This window comes from Gadus morhua, chromosome 4, assembly GCF_902167405.1.
Source record: "Gadus morhua chromosome 4, gadMor3.0, whole genome shotgun sequence".
NCBI lineage: Eukaryota > Metazoa > Chordata > Actinopteri > Gadiformes > Gadidae > Gadus > Gadus morhua.
This window is the reverse complement of record NC_044051.1, coordinates 43,475,502-43,499,501: the sequence shown is the minus strand read 5'-3', so window position 1 is coordinate 43,499,501 and position 24,000 is coordinate 43,475,502. Positions and strand designations below refer to the sequence as shown.

Below are 24,000 nucleotides of genomic sequence, written 5' to 3'. Positions count from 1 at the left end.
TTGTGATAGAGGGGGCTTTTGTTGTCATGGTGATAGAGGGGCGTTTTGTTGTCATGGTGATGGAGGGGGTGTGTTGTTGTCATGGTGACAGGGGAGGGGTTGTTCTTGTCATGGTGACAGTGGGGCGTGTTGTTGTCATGGTGATGGAGGGGCTGTGTTGTTGTCATGGTGACAGGGGGGGCGTATTGTTGTCATGGTGACAGGGGAGGGGTTGTTGTTGTCATGGTGACAGTGGGGGGGTTGTTCTTGTCGTGGTGACAGTGGGGCGTGTTGTTGGTGGTAGAATAGTGTTGCTTCCACTAGCATCAATGACTAATGGTTTGTTGCTACCAAGGTGATGGGGATGTGTTGTTGCCGTGGTGATGGTGCGTTGTAACCATAGTAATGGGTTATTTCTGACCTGAAAGAAGGTTGAGCCATGCTGCTGGACCAGCAGGCTGGAGTCCGGCTTGTTGCGGCAGTACGTCACGTACATGTGGAACTTATCAGCCTATCAGAGACAAGCACTTTATCAGCCTATCAGAGAGAGGCAGGACTTTTAAAACATAAACAGACAAACACGCACAGAGTTGTGTGTGTCTAATATACACACATCCACCCAGTCTCATGTTACCCAGGTGACGAAGCAATGTCCAACGTCCTCAGGAAGCTGTTCATAGTTCTCCAGTTCTTTCAGAAAGATACTGCGAACACACACAAATGGACGTATGGACGGGTCTGCGTAGCGCTGCATGTATGAATGTCTTTATATATATGCATAAAAAAAATGCCCACAAAATGTCAACATTCATATCAGAATTCATTTTTGTTTTTAGTTACACTTACTTTATATTAAATTACACTTGCAGCAAGTGACAACCTGATTACAATTGCAGCTATTGAAAGCCTGTTTACAATTCCCAAATCTGTGGTGTTCCGAAAGTTTCACATTCAACCTTCAATTCTGAGTGAGTCAATAAAATTCCCTCAATATCGCTTTGTCTAGTTTTTGCTTATGAAGTACATTTGGTATGAATGATAATTTGTCATTCCATTTGATATCTCATTTTACTTCAATTGGAGTGGATTTAAAATATAATAAAAAGAATGTGATTAATCGTGAGTTATACTCTCAAATCACCAATACTATGCGATTAATCCCGATTAATTTTTTTAATCGTTTGACAGCCCTAATATATATATATTAGTGCTGTCAGTTAAACACGTTATTAACGGCGTTAACGCAAAGCAATTTTAACGGCGTTATTTATTTTTTATTTTTTTATTTGTCTCAAAACAAAGAAGCAGTAGCCTGACTGCTATGTCCAAGGCAGTATGTTTGTATGTTCATCGTTTAATTGCACTATAGGCTTTTTTTTTGTAAGGTCCTGTTTTGATCAGTATATGCCAATGTTGTTATCAATAAAAAAACATTTGCACAAGGCAAGCCGATGCACTACTTCATGTTGATAAGAGCATTAAAATGAGAAAAATTTATGGGACAAAAATATCAAGGGATATTTAACATAGAAAAATAATTGCGTGAGTTAACTATGACGTTAATGTGATTAATCGTGATTCAATATTTTAATCGCTTGACAGCACTAATATATATATAAACATGTATGTATGTATGTATATGGATATAATTGTCTACCTGTTGTGGAACTCGTGGATGTCCAGGAGGTTTCCGAACACGACGTCGTCTTTGTTGGAAAGTCCGTGCGGAACATCGGTGCCACTGGTCATCTCCCACAGGTAGGTCTGAGTTACAGATGACAGGTTATAGATCACTATATATATAGATTATAGATCACTGGTCATCTCCCACAGGTAGGTCTGAGGTACAGATGACAGGTTATAGATCACTATATATAGATTACAGATCACTGGTCATCTCCCACAGGTAGGTCTGAGTTACAGATGACAGGTTATAGATCACTATATATAGATTATAGATCACTGGTCATCTCCCACAGGTAGGTCTGAGTTACAGATGACAGGTTATAGATCACTATATATAGATTATAGATCACTGGTCATCTCCCACAGGTAGGTCTGAGGTACAGATGACAGGTTATAGATCACTATAGATATAGATTATAGATCACTGGTCATCTCCCACAGGTAGGTCTGAGTTACAGATGACAGGTTATAGATCACTATATATATAGATTATAGATCACTGGTCATCTCCCACAGGTAGGTCTGAGTTACAGATGACAGGTTATAGATCACTATATATATAGATTATAGATCACTGGTCATCTCCCACAGGTAGGTCTGAGTTACAGATGACAGGTTATAGATCACTATATATAGATTATAGATCACTGGTCATCTCCCACAGGTAGGTCTGAGTTACAGATGACAGGTTATAGATCACTATATATCAGTGGAGGCTTCTCCATTGAGGAGAGGGAGGAAGATCCTCCCTAACATTGTTGAGAATAAAAAATTTAGATTGCCCCGACTATTGTAATGAATGCCCTTAAATATGACTACTTTATTGCCTTTGAATATATAATGTTCGTTTCCCTGGGTAAAGGGACATTAGCACCCCCTATCGCCTATTGACAATTACTTCAGGGAGGAACGTCCTCCCTCTGCCGCCGTCCACTCCCATTCATTTTCCCGAAAGTACTGGCGGCCGGTGGATAACATGGGTTTCAATGGGAGAGAGGAGGAAAATCCTCCTCTGAGTGGGTGGGACCTTGAGGGGTCTGATTCGCGCAAAAATCTATCCGTCTGCGCTATGAACCAATAAGCAGGATCCCTGGATGTTGAGCAGTGTTGCCAGATTGGTCCGATTTCCCACCCAATTGGGCTACTTTTAACCATGTTAGGCTGGAAAAATTATCATTGGGCGGGAAATCTGCCCAATCTGGCAACGCTGTCGAAAACAAACCCGGTCTGCATTGCCGCGGTGCTCAGTCTGAGAGACGCAGAGTAAGTGAAATCTGCGATAGCGAGATCCTAAATGCACAATGGAAACATTGGAAACGGAGGACATTGTTAACGTCTTATTACAAAAACCATTCCATTCATTCAGAAAGAGGTAGACCACTTCCCAAAATCAAGGTCATCAGAAGTAATGGCAACGTCAGTGTTGTGAGTGCTACATGGTTTGCTAGGTACGCATGACTTACTGGTAGCATTACAAGCAATTGTAACTGAAAATAAACATAGCTAAATAACTTCAGTCAGTGAGGGCAAAAATAGGCCCAATAATAGGCCCAGATTATTTTATTTACTTTTACAAATCAATAGTAGGCCTGATTTGACTAATATGCTTTGCATCCTTTCCTTCTCAAATTACAGTGATGCCACTGGTGGCTTTGTATACATTTTGTTCACATAACTCCCTCCCTGCTATTTTGTAGTTCACCAAAACACCCTGAAACAACTCGAGTCTCACATTCTTATGCCACCATACACCAACAGTGCAAGCAGGCCAATGGCAACCAAGCGCGCAGTCCTTCCTCCCTCACTTTAAAAACCACCAGCCGCCACTGCTATATATAGATTATAGATCACTGGTCATCTCCCACAGGTAGGTCTGAGTTACAGATGACAGGTTATAGATCACTATATATAGATTATAGATCACTGGTCATCTCCCACAGGTAGGTCTGAGTTACAGATGACAGGTTATAGATCACTATATATAGATTATAGATCACTGGTCATCTCCCACAGGTAGGTCTGAGTTACAGATGACAGGTTATAGATCACTAAATATATAGATTATAGATCACTATATATATAGATTATAGATCACTATATATAGATTATAGATCACTATATATAGAGATTATAGATCACTATATATAGAGATTATAGATCACTATATATAGATTATAGATCACTGGTCATCTCCCACAGGTAGGTCTGAGTTACAGATGACAGGTTATAGATCACTATATATAGATTATAGATCACTGTTCATCTCCCACAGGTAGGTCTGAGTTACAGATGACAGGTTATAGATCACTATATATAGATTATAGATCACTGGTCATCTCCCACAGGTAGGTCTGAGTTACAGATGACAGGTTATAGATCACTATATATAGATTATAGATCACTGGTCATCTCCCACAGGTAGGTCTGAGGTACAGATGACAGGTTATAGATCACTATATATATAGATTATCGATCACTATATATAGAGATTATAGATCACTATATATAGAGATTATAGATCACTGGTCATCTCCCACAGGTAGGTCTGAGTTACAGATGACAGGTTATAGATCACTATATATAGATTATAGATCACTGGTCATCTCCCACAGGTAGGTCTGAGTTACAGATGACAGGTTATAGATCACTATATATATAGATTATAGATCACTGGTCATCTCCCACAGGTAGGTCTGAGTTACAGATGACAGGTTATAGATCACTATATATATAGATTATAGATCACTGGTCATCTCCCACAGGTAGGTCTGAGTTACAGATGACAGGTTATAGATCACTATATATAGATTATAGATCACTGGTCATCTCCCACAGGTAGGTCTGAGTTACAGATGACAGGTTATAGATCACTATATATAGATTATAGATCACTGGTCATCTCCCACAGGTAGGTCTGAGTTACAGATGACAGGTTATAGATCACTATATATAGATTATAGATCACTGGTCATCTCCCACAGGTAGGTCTGAGTTACAGATGACAGGTTATAGATCACTATATATAGATTATAGATCACTGGTCATCTCCCACAGGTAGGTCTGAGTTACAGATGACAGGTTATAGATCACTAAATATATAGATTATAGATCACTATATATATAGATTATAGATCACTATATATAGATTATAGATCACTATATATAGAGATTATAGATCACTATATATAGAGATTATAGATCACTATATATAGATTATAGATCACTGGTCATCTCCCACAGGTAGGTCTGAGTTACAGATGACAGGTTATAGATCACTATATATAGATTATAGATCACTGTTCATCTCCCACAGGTAGGTCTGAGTTACAGATGACAGGTTATAGATCACTATATATAGATTATAGATCACTGGTCATCTCCCACAGGTAGGTCTGAGTTACAGATGACAGGTTATAGATCACTATATATAGATTATAGATCACTGGTCATCTCCCACAGGTAGGTCTGAGGTACAGATGACAGGTTATAGATCACTATATATATAGATTATCGATCACTATATATAGAGATTATAGATCACTATATATAGAGATTATAGATCACTGGTCATCTCCCACAGGTAGGTCTGAGTTACAGATGACAGGTTATAGATCACTATATATAGATTATAGATCACTGGTCATCTCCCACAGGTAGGTCTGAGTTACAGATGACAGGTTATAGATCACTATATATAGATTATAGATCACTGGTCATCTCCCACAGGTAGGTCTGAGTTACAGATGACAGGTTATAGATCACTATATATATAGATTATAGATCACTGGTCATCTCCCACAGGTAGGTCTGAGTTACAGATGACAGGTTATAGATCACTATATATATAGATTATAGATCACTATATATATAGATTATAGATCACTATATATAGATTATAGATCACTATATATAGAGATTATAGATCACTATATAAAGAGATTATAGATCACTATATATATAGATTATAGATCACTGGTCATCTCCCACAGGTAGGTCTGAGTTACAGATGACAGGTTATAGATCACTATATATAGATTATAGATCACTGGTCATCTCCCACAGGTAGGTCTGAGTTACAGATTACAGGTTATAGATCACTATATATAGATTATAGATCACTGGTCATCTCTCACAGGTAGGTCTGAGTTACAGATGACAGGTTATAGATCACTATATATATAGATTATAGATCACTATATATATAGATTATAGATCACTATATATAGATTATAGATCACTATATATAGAGATTATAGATCACTATATATATAGATTATAGATCACTGGTCATCTCCCACAGGTAGGTCTGAGTTACAGATGACAGGTTATAGATCACTATATATAGATTATAGATCACTGGTCATCTCCCACAGGTAGGTCTGAGGTACAGATGACAGGTTATAGATCACTATATATAGATTATAGATCACTGGTCATCTCCCACAGGTAGGTCTGAGTTACAGATGACAGGTTATAGATCACTATATATAGATTATAGATCACTGGTCATCTCCCACAGGTAGGTCTGAGTTACAGATGACAGGTTATAGATCACTATATATATAGATTATAGATCACTATATATATAGATTAAAGATCACTATATATAGAGATTATAGATCACTATATATAGAGATTATAGATCACTATATATATAGATTATAGATCACTATATATAGATTATAGATCACTATATATATAGATTATAGATCACTATATATATAGAGTTTGTTATCTCCCACAGCTAAGTGTAACCCTAACCCAGTACAAAACGTAAGAATACAGTAGAATACAGTCGAGTGCAGTGGAACACAGTAGAGTGGAGTAGAATACAGTAGAGTGGAGTAGAATACAGTAGAGTGGAGTGCAGTAGAATACAGTAGAGTGGAGTAGAGTGCAGTATAATACAGTAGAGTGGAGTAGAGTGCAGTGAATACAGTAGAGTGCAGTGAATACAGTAAAGTGCAGTGAATACAGAGTGCTGTAGAATACAGTAGAGTGCAGTAGAATACAGTAGAGTGCAGTATAACGCAGTAGAGTGGAGTAGAATAAAGTATAGTGCAGTAGACCACAGTAGAGTGAAGTAGAATACAGTAGAGTTCAGTATAATAAAGTATAATGCAGTAGCTGGTTACCTCAATGCACTCCTGTAGATCTCTGACGTAAACTCTCTCCGTCTGCAACAGTTCAGCCATGATGTACCTACACACACACACACACACACACACACACACACACACACACACACACACACACACACACACACACACACACACACACACACACACACACACACACACACACACACACACACACTAGTGGTTTTAGCAACCCGGGGCCTCATTACAGAAAAATGCTAACTTCCCATTACAGAAGCAGTCCCTTACCTGACCGAGGCGGGGGGAGTTACCATGGTAACAGGCAGTCCCTTACCTGTGGGCCGTTTCCTGTCTTATCTTACCTCAGGTAATCCAAACTGTTCTGTCAATCGGATTATCCGATCGGCAATCAATTGTCAGGTTATGTCTGTTTCTGCACTCAGAATGTGCATGAGATTGAGAGAACAAGTTACTTTTAACGTTAACAGAGACTGTTGATAAAGGATCTTTGTTAATAACGGCAAGTTGGTAGCACTAGTACGACGACCAGGGCGGGTATTGGAACAGAGAACAAGAAGAGGAGTAATAAAGTAGTAAAGTAATTCTTCCAACCAATTCAAAATTAAATGTCTTTGCAGGCGATAAAATGAAATTAAAATATGGTCAGGAAAATTTAGCAAATTATAATGCGGTCTGTAGCTTTTCAGCCATCATGTTTCTGTTGTAATGCTCATTGTCTTCATACAGACCTACTAGCAGTGCTGCTGCCAGTTATTGAGAGTTATTTTGTATTTAGAACAGGGCGTACAGTGCTTCCCCTAGGATGGAGTTGCAGCAGCAGAGGTGAAATGTTTTTTCCTAGGTGAAATGTTTCTATGTGTCTGCCGGAACCAGAAAGGTGTACATACAGTACATTTGTGCAAAGTAATGAGCAGGGGAAATAAGGAGAGATTGAACATAATAAGTGTAATCTTTAAAACAATTATTTACATATATTTAACAAAAAATATATTATATCAACAACCTCCCTATACAGTAAAATCACATAACAAAAATACTACATCAATCGAAAAGGTCTGTGCCTCCAACCCATGCATCTTCCCACTCCCTCCCCTCTCCCCATCACAAAGGTTGTAGGACCAAAAGAGCCCATGCCTCTATGGAAAGAGTTTAGGGGCTCTAGAGTCAATAATTGCGACGCTACTGAAATTGTTGCTAAATAAAAAATCCTCAAAAATAAGCAAATATATATTTTTCAAAATTAAAGGTTGTAGTATTACCATAAAGAAGCCATACCTATGTGGAACAAGATTTGGGGCTCTAGAGTCAATAATGGCGACGCTATTGACATTTGATCATTGTGGTCGTTTTCAGTTTTGCACTTTGCAGACCGTCCCTAAGCTCGCAGCTGAAAGCCGCCAGCCCCGAAATGCCTTCATATCTCAAGACAGGATAAGATTTCAGAGTTAGGAAGTTTCTGAAATGAGTTCCCAAGAGTTAACATCCTAATTTATCCCATCTATTAACTCACCAATTTTAACACACCTTTGATGTCTCCCACCCTCTCCCTCTCCCTCCCCCCCCCCCCCCCCTCTCCCCCCTCCCTCCCCCCCCTCTCCCCCTCTCTCACTCTCTCTTGCGGGCCGTCCTCCTCTTCTCGTCACTCATCTGGTGGTCCGGGTCCCTCCCCCCTCCCTCTCTCCCCCCCTCTCCCCCTCTCTCACTCTTTCTTGCGGGCCGTCACCCTCTTCTCGTCACTCATCTGGTGGTCCGGGTCCCTCCCCCTCCCTCTCTCCCCCCCTCCCATCCCCCCCTCTCCCCCTCTCTCACTCTTTCTTGCGGGCTGTCCTCCTCTTCTCGTCACTCATCTGGTGGTCCGGGTCGCTGAGGTTCACCTCGGGGTCCGAGTCCGACAGACTGTTGGGGATCAGATCCAGCTCCAGGTCCTTGTTGTCCTGACAACCACACCCGTACACACAGGTAGAGGAGGGGTTAGTTACCATGGTAACAGGTAGAGGAGGGGTGTGTTATCATGGTAACAGGTAGTGGAGGGGTGTGTTACCATGGTAACAGGTAGTGGAGGGGTGTGTTACCACGGTTAGGGGTAGAGGAGGGGTGTGTTACCATGGTAACAGGTTGTGGAGGGGTGTGTTACCACGGTAACAGGTAGTGGAGAGGTGTGTTACCATGGTAACAGGTAGTGGAGGGGTGTGTTACCACGGTTAGGGGTAGAGGAGGGGGGAGTTACCATGGTAACAGGTAGAAGAGGCGGTAGGTACCACGGTTACGGACCGAGGCGGGGGGAGTTACCATGGTAACAGGTAGAAGAGGCGGTAGGTACCACGGTTACGGACCGAGGCGGGGGGAGTTACCTGGCTGCAGCCCCCCAGGGCCGTGTCCAACAGGTGGCGGTATTGCCCCATCCGGCCGCTGAAGTCACGGTAACGCTTGTCCACTCCGGCCACACAGCGGCGGAGCTCCGCCCGGTGGGCGTGGCCTTTAGCCAGCATGCTCTCAGCCAGCTGGATCAACAGGTGGACCTTCTCCTGGATACGCTGGGAGAGAGAGGTAGGGTTAGAGTGGAGAGAGAGAGAGAGAGAGAGAGAGAGAGAGAGAGAGAGAGAGAGAGAGAGAGAGAGAGAGAGAGAGAGAGAGAGAGAGAGAGAGAGAGAGAGAGAGAGAGAGAGAGAGAGAGAGAGAGAGAGAGAGGGAGAGAGAGAGAGAGAGAGAGAGAGGTAGGGTTAGAGTGGAGAGAGAGAGAGAGAGAGAGGTAGGGTTAGAGTGGAGAGAGAGAGAGAGAGAGAGAGAGAGAGAGAGAGAGAGAGAGAGAGAGAGAGAGAGAGAGAGAGAGAGAGAGAGAGAGAGAGAGAGAGAGAGAGAGAGAGAGAGAGAGAGACAGAGAGAGAGAGAGAGAGAGAGGGAGAGAGAGAGAGAGAGGTAGGGTTAGAGTGGAGAGAGAGAGAGAGAGAGAGAGAGAGAGAGAGAGAGAGAGAGAGAGAGAGAGAGAGGGAGAGAGAGAGAGGTAGGGTTAGAGTGGAGAGAGAGAGAGAGAGAGAGAGAGAGAGAGAGAGAGAGAGAGAGAGAGAGAGAGAGAGAGAGAGAGAGAGGTAGGGTTAGAGTGGAGAGAGAGGGAGAGAGAGAGAGGCAGGGTTAGAGTGGAGAGAGAGAGAGAGAGAGAGAGAGAGGTAGTGTTAGAGTGGAGAGAGAGAGAGAGAGAGAGAGAGAGAGAGAGAGAGAGAGAGAGAGAGAGAGAGAGAGAGAGAGAGAGAGGTAGGGTTAGAGTGGAGAGAGAGAGAGAGAGAGAGAGAGAGAGAGAGAGAGAGAGAGAGAGAGAGAGAGAGAGAGAGAGAGAGAGACCTTGGCTGACACGCAGAACTGTCGGTGCTCGGCCAGTAGTTCCTGAGTCTGAGTGACGGTTGCCCCCGGCGACGTGTGGGTGGCCAGGTAGTGGTCACCTGACTGTTGCAGCCAATCCAGCGCCTGCAGAGGGTTCCCTCGTTAGTGAGTCCATTAGTTCAACATTTAAAGCCGCTGGTTAGATTGGAGGGCTGTGATTGGAGGGCTGTGATTGGAGAGCTGTGATTGGAGGGCTGTGATTGGAGAGATGTGATTGGAGGGCTGTGATTGGAGGGCTGTGATTGGAGAGATGCGATTGGAGGGCTGCGATTGGAGGGATGTGATTGGAGAGCTGTGATTGGAGGGCTGTGATTGGAGAGCTGTGATTAGGGCTGTGATTGGAGGGCTGTGATTGGAGCGCTGTGATTGGAGAGCTGTAATTGGAGGGCTGTGATTGGACAGGGGTCCTCCCCCAGAAAATCTTGAATTTCTACGATGCGATTTCATGCATTCTTGTCCATTTGAGGGTGACCGGCAGGACATTGGCAAATCCTAAATCGCTTCTAACTCATAGCCTATATTTTCAGTTGCAGAGCCTGCTCAAGACAATACTAGTTAATGGAAAGAAACAATAACCACTTAACTATTGACTTCTAGAGATTTTTATGAAACCACAATGGCAAAATTTAGACATAAATTTGAGGCTAACTTTCAGTATATTCAAAGTAGGATTGTAGAGATGGATTGTTTGTTTTTTTGCTTTTATTGTATTTTAGAAGTGGTGTGCCTACTGCGCTTAGCCAACAATAGAACCATGGTTTTGTAGAGAAGGACTATCCATGCTGTTTCATGTCCTTTCCACTAGATGGCAGTGAAAATACAAAATCTTAAAAAAAGATGTGGGGCTTTTGAAGTGAGATTCAGGGCTTGAGTCCTGAAAGCCCCCCCGCTCTGTGCCTGGTGGGGGGCACACGCTGCGGGGACGATCGCACAGTGGAATGCTTACGGAAAACCAGAGCGCTGGGCGGAGATGTTCACGCATTTCAGACGCAGGGAGTTTACTGAGGGTGTTGGACGTCGGCTAAACAAACGTAGTCTGGAAATAAATATATTATTTTATCAACATAATGTATTGTGTTTTTATTATATTACCAGTAAGTAACAACTCAAAATGTAAAAAAGATTCTTGGGAAATTCGGGACGGTTCAAAATGTTTTTCGGGACGTTTCCGGGACGGTGGTGACAGAAGTTAGTTTTAACCCCTGGTAGACAGGCTAGGGGAGCAGACGTCTGTCTGTCTGTCTGTCTGTCTGTCTCTCTGTCTGTCTGTCTGTTGTGTGTGTGTACCTGCTGTGTGTGTGTGTGTGTGTGTGTGTGTGTGTGTGTGTGTGTGTGTGCGCGTGCGTGCGTGTGTGTGTGTGTGTGTGCGTGTGTGTGTCTGTACTTGCTGTGTGTGTGTGTGTGTGTGTGTGTGTGTGTGTGTGTGTGTGTGTGTGTGTGTGTGTGTGTGTGTGTGTGTGTGTGTGTGTGTGTGTGTGTACCTGCTGTGTGTGGTTCTGGAACATCAGGTACTGCTGGCACTGGTCCAGACGGCGTTTCTTCAGCGTCCAGAAGTGAAGAACTCTGTTCTCCCTCTGGAGCAGTTCACTGAGAATACCTAGTAGTACACACAGTATACACCTAGTAGTACACACAGTATACACCTAGTAGTACACACAGTATACACCTAGTAGCACACACAGTATACACCTAGTAGTACACACAGTATACACCTAGTAGTACACACAGTATACACCTAGTAGTACACACAGTATACACACAGTATACACACCTAGTAGCACACACAGTATACACCTAGTAGCACACACAGTATACATCTAGTAGTACACACAGTATACACCTAGTAGCACACACAGTATACACACAGTATACACACCTAGTAGCACACACAGTATACACCTAGTAGCACACAGTATACACCTTGTAGTACACACAGTATACACCTTGTAGTACACACACAGTAGTACACACAGTGTACACCTTGCAGTACACAGTATACGCACAGTATACCCCTAGTAGTACACATAGTATACACCTAGTAGTACACACAGTATACACCTAGTAGTACACACAGTATACACCCAGAAGTACACACCGTATACACACAGTATACACCTTGTAGTACACAAAGTATACACCCAGTAGTACACTAAAAATACCTTCAATACAATGCAATACAACTTTATTAATCCCACTAGGAGGATTGTGTACATATATATATATATATGTGTATGTGTGTGTGTGTGTGTGTGTGTGTGTGTGTGTGTGTGTGTGTGTGTGTGTGTTTGTTCACCTTTGACCTGCTGCTCTGGGACTCTAGAGTGTCCGGTGACCTCGCTGACCCCCGTTACCCCGGTAACGGTGAGGCTGTGGCCAGATATGGTTGCCATGGTGACGCTATTCCGGTGAATATACTTCAGGAAGACCTCCGCATTCCTCCTGGCCAGAGTACAGGCCTAAACTCACACACACACACGCACACACACACGCACGCACGCACGCACGCACGCACGCACGCACGCACGCACGCACGCACGCACGCACGCACGCACGCACGCACGCACGCACGCACGCACGCACGCACGCACGCACGCACGCACACACACACACACACACACACACACACACACACACACACACACACACACACACACACACACACACACACACACAGTGCAGACACAAACACACACACATACGACGAGTTGATCAATATTTTCAAGCCTACATACTGTGTCTGTCTACCTGTCTGTGTGCCTGTCTGTCCTCCTGCCTGTCGGTCTCTCTACCTGTCTGTCTGTCTGTCTGTCTGTCTGTCTGTCTGTCTGTCTGTCTGTCTGTCTGTCTGTCGGTCTCTCTACCTGTCTGTGTGCCTGTCTGTCCCTCTGTCTGTCTGTCCCTCTACCTGTCTGTCCCTCTACCTGTCTGTGTGCCTGTCTGTCCCTCTGTTTGTCTGTCCCTCTACCTGCCGGTCTGTCTGCCTGTCTGTGTGCCTGTCTGTCCCTCTACCTGCCGGTCTGTCTACCTGTCTGTGTGCCGGTCTGTGTGCCTGTCTGTGTGCCTGTCTGTCTACCTGTCTGTCTACCTGTCTGTTTGTCTGCCTGTCTGTCTGCCTGTCTGTGTGCCTGTCTGTGTGCCTGTCTGTGTGCCTGTCTGTCTGCCTGTCTGCCTGCCTGTCTGTCTACCTGTCTGTCTACCTGTCTGTTTGTCTGCCTGTCTGTCTGCCTGTCTGTGTGTGTGCCTGTCTGTGTGCCTGTCTGTGTGCCTGTCTGTCTGCCTGTCTGTCTGCCTGTCTGTCTGTCTGCCTGTCTGTGTGCCTGTCTGTCTACCTGTCTGTCTGCCTGTCTGTGTGCCTGTCTCACCTTCAGGAAGGCCTCTTTCTGGTCCGTGTGTTTGCTGATGAGGGGGATGAGGTCGCTCTGGCCCCGCCCCCTGGCCCCGCCCCCACACCAGTCCTCGTCCCGCCGGTACTCCTGCTCCAGGCTCTCCAGCACGCCGCACACCTGGAACACAACAACAGACACACAACAACACACACACAGTCAGATAGAGGTACACACCTACCGCACGACAACAGACTCACAACAACACAACAACAACACACACAGTCAGATAGAGGTACACACAACAACACAACAACAGACACACAACAACACACACAGTCAGATAGAGGTACACACCTACCGCACAACAACAGACACACAACAACACACACACAGACACACAACAACACACACAGTCAGATAGAGGTACACACCTACCGCACGACAACAGACACACAACAGCACACACACAGACTCACAACAACACACACAGTCAGATAGAGGTACACACCTACCGCACAACAACAGACACACACAGTTAGAGATACACACATACAACCACAAGATATATACACACCTACCGTACAACACACACACAGTCAGAAAGAGATACACACCTACACACACACAAGATATATATATATATACATATATATATGTATATATACACAGCTACCGCACAACAACACACACACAATCAGACAGATACACACACCTACACACACACACAAGGTAGATAGATATACACACACCTACAATCTAACAATAGAGAGATAGATAGACACAAACATACATATACAAAGACACACACACGTTTATATGTACATAGTCATTGATGAGGCCTGCCTGCTGGGAGGTGCGGAAGAAGGCAGTTATTTATGTGTATTTATATACATAGATAAATATTTATATAAATGTATATGTATTTCTATGTATATATATAGATGTATATAAATGTATGTGTATTTCTATGTATATATATTTATATAAATGTATATGTATTTCTATGTATATATATAGATGTATATAAATGTATATGTATTTCTATGTATATATATATAGATGTATTGTATATAAATGTATGTGTATTTCTATGTATATATATTTATATAAATGTATATGTATTTCTATGTATATATTTATATAAATGTATGTATATTTCTATGTATAGAGTAGATGCATATAAATGTATGTGTAAAGATGTATTTAAAGTTATGTGTATTTCTATGTGTATATGGATGTGTATAAATGTATGTGTATTTCTATGTGTATATGGATGTGTATAAATGTATGTGTATTTCTATGTGTATATAGATGGTTATCAATGTATGTGTATTTCTATGTGTATATAGATGTGTATCAATGTGTATTTCTATGTGTATAGATGTGTATCAATGTGTATTTCTATGTGTATAGATGTGTATCAATGTGTATTTCTATGTGTATAGACGTGTATCAATGTGTATTTCTATGTGTATATAGATGTGTATCAATACTTCTATGTGTACATAGATCTATGTGTATCAACGTGTACTTCTATGTGTACATAGATCTATGTGTATCAATGGGTACTTCTACGTGTACATAGATCTATGTGTATCAACATGTACTTCTATGTGTACATAGATCTATGTGTATCAATGTGTACTTCTACGTGTACATAGATCTATGTGCATCAATGTGTACTTCTACGTGTACATAGATCTATGTGTAGCAATGTGTACTTCTATGTGTACATAGATCTATGTGTATCAACGTGTACTTCTACGTGTACATAGATCTATGTGTATGGGTAGACCACCTGCTGGGAGGTCCGGTAGAAGGCCGCTGAAGCGTTGACCAGCTTCAGCCGGTCTTCGATCCTCAGCATCAAGCTCTGCCAGTGGAGGGCGACCGTCTGGGCACAGGACCGCACCGCCTCGGGGTCGTAGTGCCCCGCCCTAAAGACACAAGCAACAGTCACTGGTCACTACCCTCCAGGACCGCACCGCCTCGGGGTCGTAGTGCCCCGCCCTAAAGACACCAGACACAAGCAACAGTCACTGGTCACTCCCCTCCAGGACCGCCTCGGGGTCGTAGTGCCCCGCCCTAAAGACACAAGCAACAGTCACTGGTCACTACCCTCCAGGACCGCACCGCCTCGGGGTCGTAGTGCCCCGCCCTAAAGACACCAGACACAAGCAACAGTCACTGGTCACTCCCCTCCAGGACCGCCTCGGGGTCGTAGTGCCCCGCCCTAAAGACACAAGCAACAGTCACTGGTCACTACCCTCCAGGACCGCCTCGGGGTCGTAGTGCCCCGCCCTAAAGACACAAGCAACAGTCACTGGTCACTACCCTCCAGGACCGCACCGCCTCGGGGTCGTAGTGCCCCGCCCTAAAGACACGGACACAACAGTCACTGGTCACTACCCTCCAGGACCGCCTCGGGGTCGTAGTGCCCCGCCCTAAAGACACGGACACAACAGTCACTGGTCACTACCCTCCAGGACCGCCTCGGGGTCGTAGTGCCCCGCCCTAAAGACACAAGCAACAGTCACTGGTCACTACCCTCCAGGACCGCCTCGGGGTCGTAGTGCCCCGCCCTAAAGACACCAGACACAACAGTCACTGGTCACTACCCTCCAGGACCGCCTCGGGGTCGTAGTGCCCCGCCCTAAAGACACGGACACAACAGTCACTGGTCACTACCCTCCAGGACCGCCTCGGGGTCGTAGTGCCCCGCCCTAAAGACACCAGACACAACAGTCACTGGTCACTACCCTCCAGGACCGCCTCGGGGTCGTAGTGCCCCGCCCTAAAGACACAAGCAACAGTCACTGGTCACTACCCTCCAGGACCGCCTCGGGGTCGTAGTGCCCCGCCCTAAAGACACGGACACAACAGTCACTGCTAGTCACTAGACACTAACCTACAGCTAGTCACTAGACACTAACCTACAGCTAGTCACTAGACACTAACCTACAGCTAGTCACTAGACACTACCCTACAGCTAGTCACTAGACACTAACCTACAGCTAGTCACTAGACACTAACCTACAGCTAGTCACTAGACACTAACCTACAGCTAGTCACTAGACACTAACCTACAGCTAGTCACTAGACACTACCCTACAGCTAGTCACTAGACACTAACCTACAGCTAGTCACTAGACACTAACCTACGGCTAGTCACTACCCTACAGCTAGTCACTAGACACTACCCTACAGCTAGTCACTAGTCACTACCTTACAGCTAGTCACTAGACACTAACCTACAGCTAGTCACTACCCTACAGCTAGTCACTAGTCACTACCCTACAGCTAGTCACTAGACACTAACCTACAGCTAGTCACTACCCTACAGCTAGTCACTAGACACTAACCTACAGCTAGTCACTAGTCAATAGCCTTTGTCAGATCATGTGATTGATTGCTTGTTGTCGGGATGTAAGGAGGATTTCAACTCATGACAAAAATAATTCTTAAATATATTGCCGTTGCTAGTTAGCAATAGTTACTACTAGTAAGTGACACTGGTAAGCTTGCTGCAGAAGTGTTTTAATCAGTAGTATTGATAGCAGTAGTAAGTAGCACTAGTAAGCAGTTAGTAGTACTAGTTAGCAGGAGTTAGTACTAGTTAGTAGGGGTAGTAGTACCAACCTGACCAGTAGCTCAGCTCTCTGCTGCAGCGCCAGAGCAACTTGGTGTGTCCTCTGGAGAGAGTCAGCGTGCAGGAGACCCTGATACACATTATGGTACACATTATAATATACATTATAATATACATTATAATACACAACTTGGTGTGTCCTCTGCAGAGAGTCAGCGTGCAGGAGACCCTGATACACATTATGGTACACATTATGATGATATACATTATAATATACATTATAATATACATTATAATATACATGATACACATTATAATATACATGATACACATTATGGTACACATTATAATATACATTATAATATACATGATACACATTATAATATACATGATACACATTATGAAACACATTATAATATACATTATGATACACATTATAATATACATGATACACATTATGGTACACATTATAATATACATTATAATATGCATGATCCACATTATAATTTACATCATAATGTACATGATATACTTTATAATAACCATTATAAAATACATGATATACATTATGATTTACATTATAATATAAATGATATACATTATAATACACATTACAATATACATTACATACATTATAATATACATCATATACTTTATAATAACCATTATAAAATACATGATATACATTATGATTTACATTATAATATAAATGATATACATTATAATACACATTATAATATACTTTACATACATTATAATGTACATAATATAATTTATAATATGCATGATATACATTATAACATACATTATAATATACATGATATACATTCTAACATAATTATAATATACATGCTTTACATTATAATCAACATGATGATCAACATGATATTCATTATAATATACATGATATACATTCTAATAACATTATATACATTTTGATATACTTTATAATGTAAATTATAATATAGATGTATACATCATATTATACATACATAATATACACATGATGTACATGTATGATATACGCATTATATATATATATTATTACATAATATATAACTAAAACAATATATATATTATGCATGATGTACTATATAGCTATAGTCAAATACAATTATTAATTAGCAGACGCTTTCATCACATTGACAGACCAGAGTCAGGGTGAACCATGCCAGGCGACAGCCAGCTCGTCAGGAGCAGTCAGGGTTAAGTGTCTCGCTCAGGGACACATCAACACTCAGCTAGGAGGAGCTGGGGATCAAACTAGCAACCCTTCGGTTACGAAACACATCATCCATTCTATACTGGGTGTAGTTACCTCTATGGCCTGCTGGAGGTGCTCATGTTCTCTCTACATTATGTATATCTATAATCCATTCTATACTGGGTGTAGTTACCTCTATGGCCTGCTGGAGGTGCTCATGTTCTCTCTGTAGTTGTTCAGCTTCAGCCAAACAGCTCGAGTTCAACATACAGGAGGACAGCATCACCTCACCTTCAGCTATCCATGACAACACCTGGGAGAGAGACATAGAGAGAGAGAGAGAGAGAGAGAGAGAGAGAGAGAGAGAGAGAGAGAGAGAGAGAGAGAGAGAGAGAGAGAGAGAGAGAGAGAGAGAGAGAGAGAGAGAGAGAGAGAGAGAGAGAGAGAGAGAGAGAGACAGAGAGAGACAGAGAGAGAGTAAGAGACAGAAAGAGAGATATATATATATATATTAGTGCTGTCAGTTAAACGCATTATTAACGGTGTTAATTCAAACCAATTTTAACGGCGTTCATTTTTTTACCGCGCGATTAACGCTCTTTTGGCTTGGCCAACGTTGTCGTTTTTGCACCTGCTGTCTAGCAATAACTAGTCACGTTAGAACAACTAAAACACCATACCAGATCTAGCTACCCCGGAAACAAAACAACAAGCAAGCCGCACAAACTTGTTGGGGCAAGCAAGGATACAGAGCGGGTGAAAAAACCCTTAAAAGTGTGTGTGTGTTTGTGCGTCACTCTGTTCGAGCGTGCACGAGACTTCAATGTTGTCATTAGCTGTTACGTCTTTCTGACCAATCGCAGTTCAAGGCCCACCTGGGCTGTACCACTTCGGGAGGGGCCGCTCAGTTACTCCCATCTAGACAAAATCCACTTGGTTGCGACGTTGACAGAGTGTTGCGTCTGTTGAGTGAGTGAGAGGTTGCGGGCGCACAGCTCAGGCGGCCGGACGGCGCCGCAAGGAACTTTTATAAACACATTATTGTTATCCCGCAGTAATCAGCCCGACAGCCCCGAAACGTTAACGGCCCACCGGGAATTCTCCCGACTCTCCTGATACGAGTCTGCCACCTTGTGTGTGTGTGTGTGTGTGTGTGTGTGTGTGTGTGTGTGTGTGTGTGTGTGTGTGTGTGTGTGTTGGCGTTATCCGATAGCCTGGTAATGTGTATAGGCCTACGTACGGTCGGTAGGAATATTCATACTGGTTTAAATAATAAATGTTATAGTATTTCCCATCTTTGCTGAGCAAGTGTTTTGTTCGAAAGTTCAGGGATTGAACCAAATAAAAGCCCGGGCTATTGAAGTTTCACGGTAGGCCTACCACTGTCCTGCACCTACCCGATGTCAAGTGGACCGGGTTGAATTCACTGCGGGTCTCTCTTCTTATATCCATCTTACCAAATATATTTTATTACTGTCCTTCTCAACACTCTAATCTCACTCAAAGGCTAGCAGCACGAAATCAAAGGGATATTTAGAATAGAAAAAGATGTGCGATTAATCACGAGTTAACTATGACATTAATGTGATTAATCGTGATTAAATATTATAATCGCTTGACAGCACTAATGTATGTACAAATCCTGTGTGTGCAGGTATTTGTGTTTGTGTGCAGGTGTGTGTTTGTGTGTACCTGTTTAACCTGTGTGCAGGTGTGTGTGTGTGCGTACCTGTTTAAACTGCGTGTGCAGGTGAGTGTGTGTGTATGCAGGTGTGAGTGTGTGTGTGTGTACCTGTTTAACCTGTGTGCAGTTGAGTGTGTGTGTATGCAGGTGTGAGTGTGTGTGTGTGTACCTGTTTAACCCCGTGTGCAGTTGAGTGTGTGTGTATGCAGGTGTGAGTGTGTGTGTGTGTACCTGTTTAACCTGTGTGCAGTTGAGTGTGTGTGTATGCAGGTGTGAGTGTGTGTGTGCGTACCTGTTTCACCTGCGTGTGCAGGTGAGTGTGTGTGTGTGTACCTGTTTAACCTGTGTGCAGGTGTGTGTGTGTGCGTACCTGTTTAACCTGTGTGCAGGTGAGTGTGTGTGTATGCAGGTGTGAGTGTGTGTGTGTGTACTTGTTTAACCTGTGTGCAGCTGAGTGTGTGTGTATGCAGGTGTGAGTGTGTGTGTGCGTACCTGTTTCACCTGCGTGTGCAGGTGTGTGAGCTGTAGGCTCTGCTCCAGGTGTGTGTGGGTGTGGTCGGAGATGAGCTGGAGGTCCTTCTGTTTCTCCTGCAGGACGACCAGAGCCTCGTCCACCTGGGAGGAGAGGTCCCCCCCAGCGTCCCCCCCAAAGGACACGCCTGGAGACACACACACACACCAGACACACACACGTAGACACACACACCACAGACACACACCACACACACACACGTAGATACACACACACCACAGACACACACACGTAGACACACACACACACACACACACACCACAAACACACACCACAGACACACACACGTAGACACACACACACACCACAGACACACACACACGTAGACACACACACCACAGACACACACCACACACACACACACACGTAGATACACACACCACAGACACACACGTAGATACACACACCACAGACACACACCACAGACACACACATAGACACACACACCACAGACACACACGTAGATACACACACCACAGACACACACGTAGATACACACACCACAGACACACATGTAGATACACACACCACAGACACACACATAGATACACACACGTAGATACACACACACCACAGACATACACCAGAGACACACACGTAGATACACACACAGATACACACCCCAGAGATACACACATAGAAACACACACCACAGACATACACCAGAGACACACACATAGATACACACCCCAGAGATACACAAGTAGATACACACATGCACTTATAGACACACACATACACACATACATACACACAAACACATTTATAACACCAGTTCGTAATATAGTAGGAGTACTATATCATTAGTACTATAGAAGTATTAATAGTATAGTAGTCGTACCTAGTAGTGTTCTAAGTATTAATAGTAGTATCAGTAGTATTACTAGTATGACAGCATTAGTACTCAGTAGAAGGTCTGACCTGACGCGATGACCTCCGTGATGTACTGCTGAAGGTCGTGACCTTGTTGAGTGACCTCAAAGGTCATGTTGTTGATGGCTAACCGTCGCTCCATGTGCCTGTTGGCCAATCAGATCGCTCTGTTAGCTAAAGTAACCAATCAGATCACTCAGTTAGCTAAAGTAACCAACCTGATCACTCAGTTAACTAAAGTAACCAATCAGATTGCTGTGCTAGCTAAACTAACCAATAAGATCACTCAGTTAACTAAAGTAACCAATCAGATTGCACTGTTAACTAAAGTAACCAATCAGATCGCTCTGTTAGTTAAATTAACCAATCAGATCAGTCAGTTAACTAAAGTAACCAATGAGATTGCACTGTTAACTAAAGAAACCAATCAGATCACTCAGTTAACTAAGGTAAACAATCAGATCGCTCTGTTAGCTAAAGTAACAATTCAGATCACTCAATTAACGAAAGTAACCAATGAGATCAAACTGCTACAGTAACCAATCAGATAATATACAGTAACCAATCAGATCAGAGTAACCTACAGTAACCAATCACATCAAAGTAAACTATTGTTACCAATCAGATCAAAGTAAACTACAGTAATCAATCATATCAAGTAAACTATTGTTACCAATCAGATCATAGTAAACTACGGTAACCAATCAGATCAAAGTAAACTACAGTAACCAATCAGATCAAAGTAAACTATTGTTACCAATCAGATCAAAGTTAACTACAGTAACCAATCAGATCAAAGTAAACTACAGTAACCAATCAGATCAAAGTAAACTATTGTTACCAATCAGATCAAAGTAAACTACAGTAACCAATCAGATCAAAGTAAACTACAGTAACCAATCAGATCAAAGTAAACTACAGTAACCAATCAGATCAAAGTAAACTATTGTTACCAATCAGATCAAAGTAAACTATTGTTACCAATCAGATCAAGTAAACTATTGTTACCAATCAGATCATAGTAAACTACAGTAACCAATCAGATCACAGTAAACTATAGTAACCAATCAGATCAAGGTAAACTATTGTTACCAATCAGATCAAAGTAAACTACAGTAACCAATCAGATCACAGTAAACTATAGTAACCAATCAGATCAAGGTAAACTATTGTTACCAATCAGATCAAAGTAAACTACAGTAACCAATCAGATCAAGTAAACTATTGTTACCAATCAGATCATAGTAAACTACAGTAACCAATCAGATCAAGTAAATTACAGTAACCAATCAGATCAAAGTAAACTACAGTAACCAATCAGATCAAAGTAAACTATTGTTACCACTCAGATCAGAGTAAACTACGGTAACCAATCAGATCAAAGTAAACTACAGTAACCAATCAGATCAAAGTAAACTACAGTAACCAATCAGATCAAGGTAAACTATTGTTACCAATCAGATCAAAGTAAACTACAGTAACCAATCAGATCACAGTAAACTATAGTAACCAATCAGATCAAAGTAAAATACAGTAACCAATCAAGGTAAACTACAGTAACTAATCAGATCAAAGTAAACTATAGTAACCAATCAGATCAAGGTAAACTATAGTAATCAATCAGATCAAAGTCAACTATAGTAACCAATCAAGGTAAACTACAGTAACCAATCTGATCGCTCTGTTAAAAAACATAACGCTACCTGTGGATCCGCTGCTGTGCTAACGTTAGCCCCTCTGGGCTAGCCTCCACCAGCCGGGACGGGGCTAACGTTAGCCCCGTTAGCCCCTCTGGGCTAGCCTCCAGCAGCCTGGAGGGGGTGGCCGCTAGCTTATCCTGGACCTGGCTGTCTGCCGTCGGCGCTAGCTGGTCCTGGTTAGCATCGGCTAGCCGGTTCTGCGCTAACTTCTCAGTAGAAAAGTCCTGAGACTGTTTCTGGAGATCCTGAATCCAGGCGTCCATCTCCCCGGTCACCTGGACACACACACACACACACACACACACACACACACACACACACACACACACACACACACACACACACACACACACACACACAGGTGTGACGGGGTCCCGTGGCGGTGCGCTGACGTCATGTGGGGGGCAGGGGGATGTCCTCACCTCCAGGCTGCACTGCTGCAGGATGCGGACCTGCAGGAAGACGTCCAGGCGGAGCTTCCTGTGGTGGAACCCGTCCTCCAGCTGGGCCTGGTTCTCCTCCAGCTGCTGCAGCACCACCTCCACGTGGGCCACCGAGCTGCCCTGGGGCCTGAAACAAACGCACCCTTAACCCCACCTCACTAACACCACCTCCACCTGGGCCACCGAGCTGCCCTGGTGCCTGAAACAAACGCACCCTTAACCCCACCTCCACATGGGCCACCGAGCTGCCCTGGGGCCTGAAACAAATGCACCCTTAACCACACCTCCACCATCACCACCTAACACACCCTTAACCCCAACTCCACCAACACCACCTAACACACCCTTAACCCCAACTCCACCAACACCACCTAACACACCCTTAACCCCACCTCCAGTGTGACTGAGTGTGTGCGTGTGTGTGTGTGTGTGTGTGTGTGTGCGTGCGTGTGTGTGTGTGTGTGTGTGTGTGTTTGTTTGTGTGTGTGA

At 43.3% G+C, this 24,000-nt stretch overlaps 1 protein-coding gene across 3 annotated transcripts in view; it reads right to left on the bottom strand.

Moving 5' to 3' along the window:
• Positions 1-24,000, bottom strand: part of LOC115542130 (kalirin) — a 53,023-nt gene that overhangs the window by 13,427 nt on the left and 15,596 nt on the right. For all 3 annotated transcript variants that reach the window (XM_030354264.1, XM_030354266.1, XM_030354267.1), the window contains exons 16-32: positions 23,491-23,638; positions 23,072-23,343; positions 21,417-21,514; positions 20,456-20,622; positions 18,473-18,592; positions 17,126-17,205; positions 15,285-15,423; positions 13,523-13,663; positions 12,454-12,616; positions 11,642-11,757; positions 10,122-10,244; positions 9,137-9,319; positions 8,595-8,719; positions 6,801-6,867; positions 1,637-1,743; positions 614-683; positions 401-490 (exon numbers count right to left, since the gene is read on the bottom strand). In XM_030354264.1, coding sequence (XP_030210124.1) covers positions 401-490; positions 614-683; positions 1,637-1,743; positions 6,801-6,867; positions 8,595-8,719; positions 9,137-9,319; positions 10,122-10,244; positions 11,642-11,757; positions 12,454-12,616; positions 13,523-13,663; positions 15,285-15,423; positions 17,126-17,205; positions 18,473-18,592; positions 20,456-20,622; positions 21,417-21,514; positions 23,072-23,343; positions 23,491-23,638 — 2,209 coding nt within the window. The remainder of the gene's footprint in view (positions 1-400; positions 491-613; positions 684-1,636; positions 1,744-6,800; positions 6,868-8,594; positions 8,720-9,136; positions 9,320-10,121; positions 10,245-11,641; positions 11,758-12,453; positions 12,617-13,522; positions 13,664-15,284; positions 15,424-17,125; positions 17,206-18,472; positions 18,593-20,455; positions 20,623-21,416; positions 21,515-23,071; positions 23,344-23,490; positions 23,639-24,000) is intronic.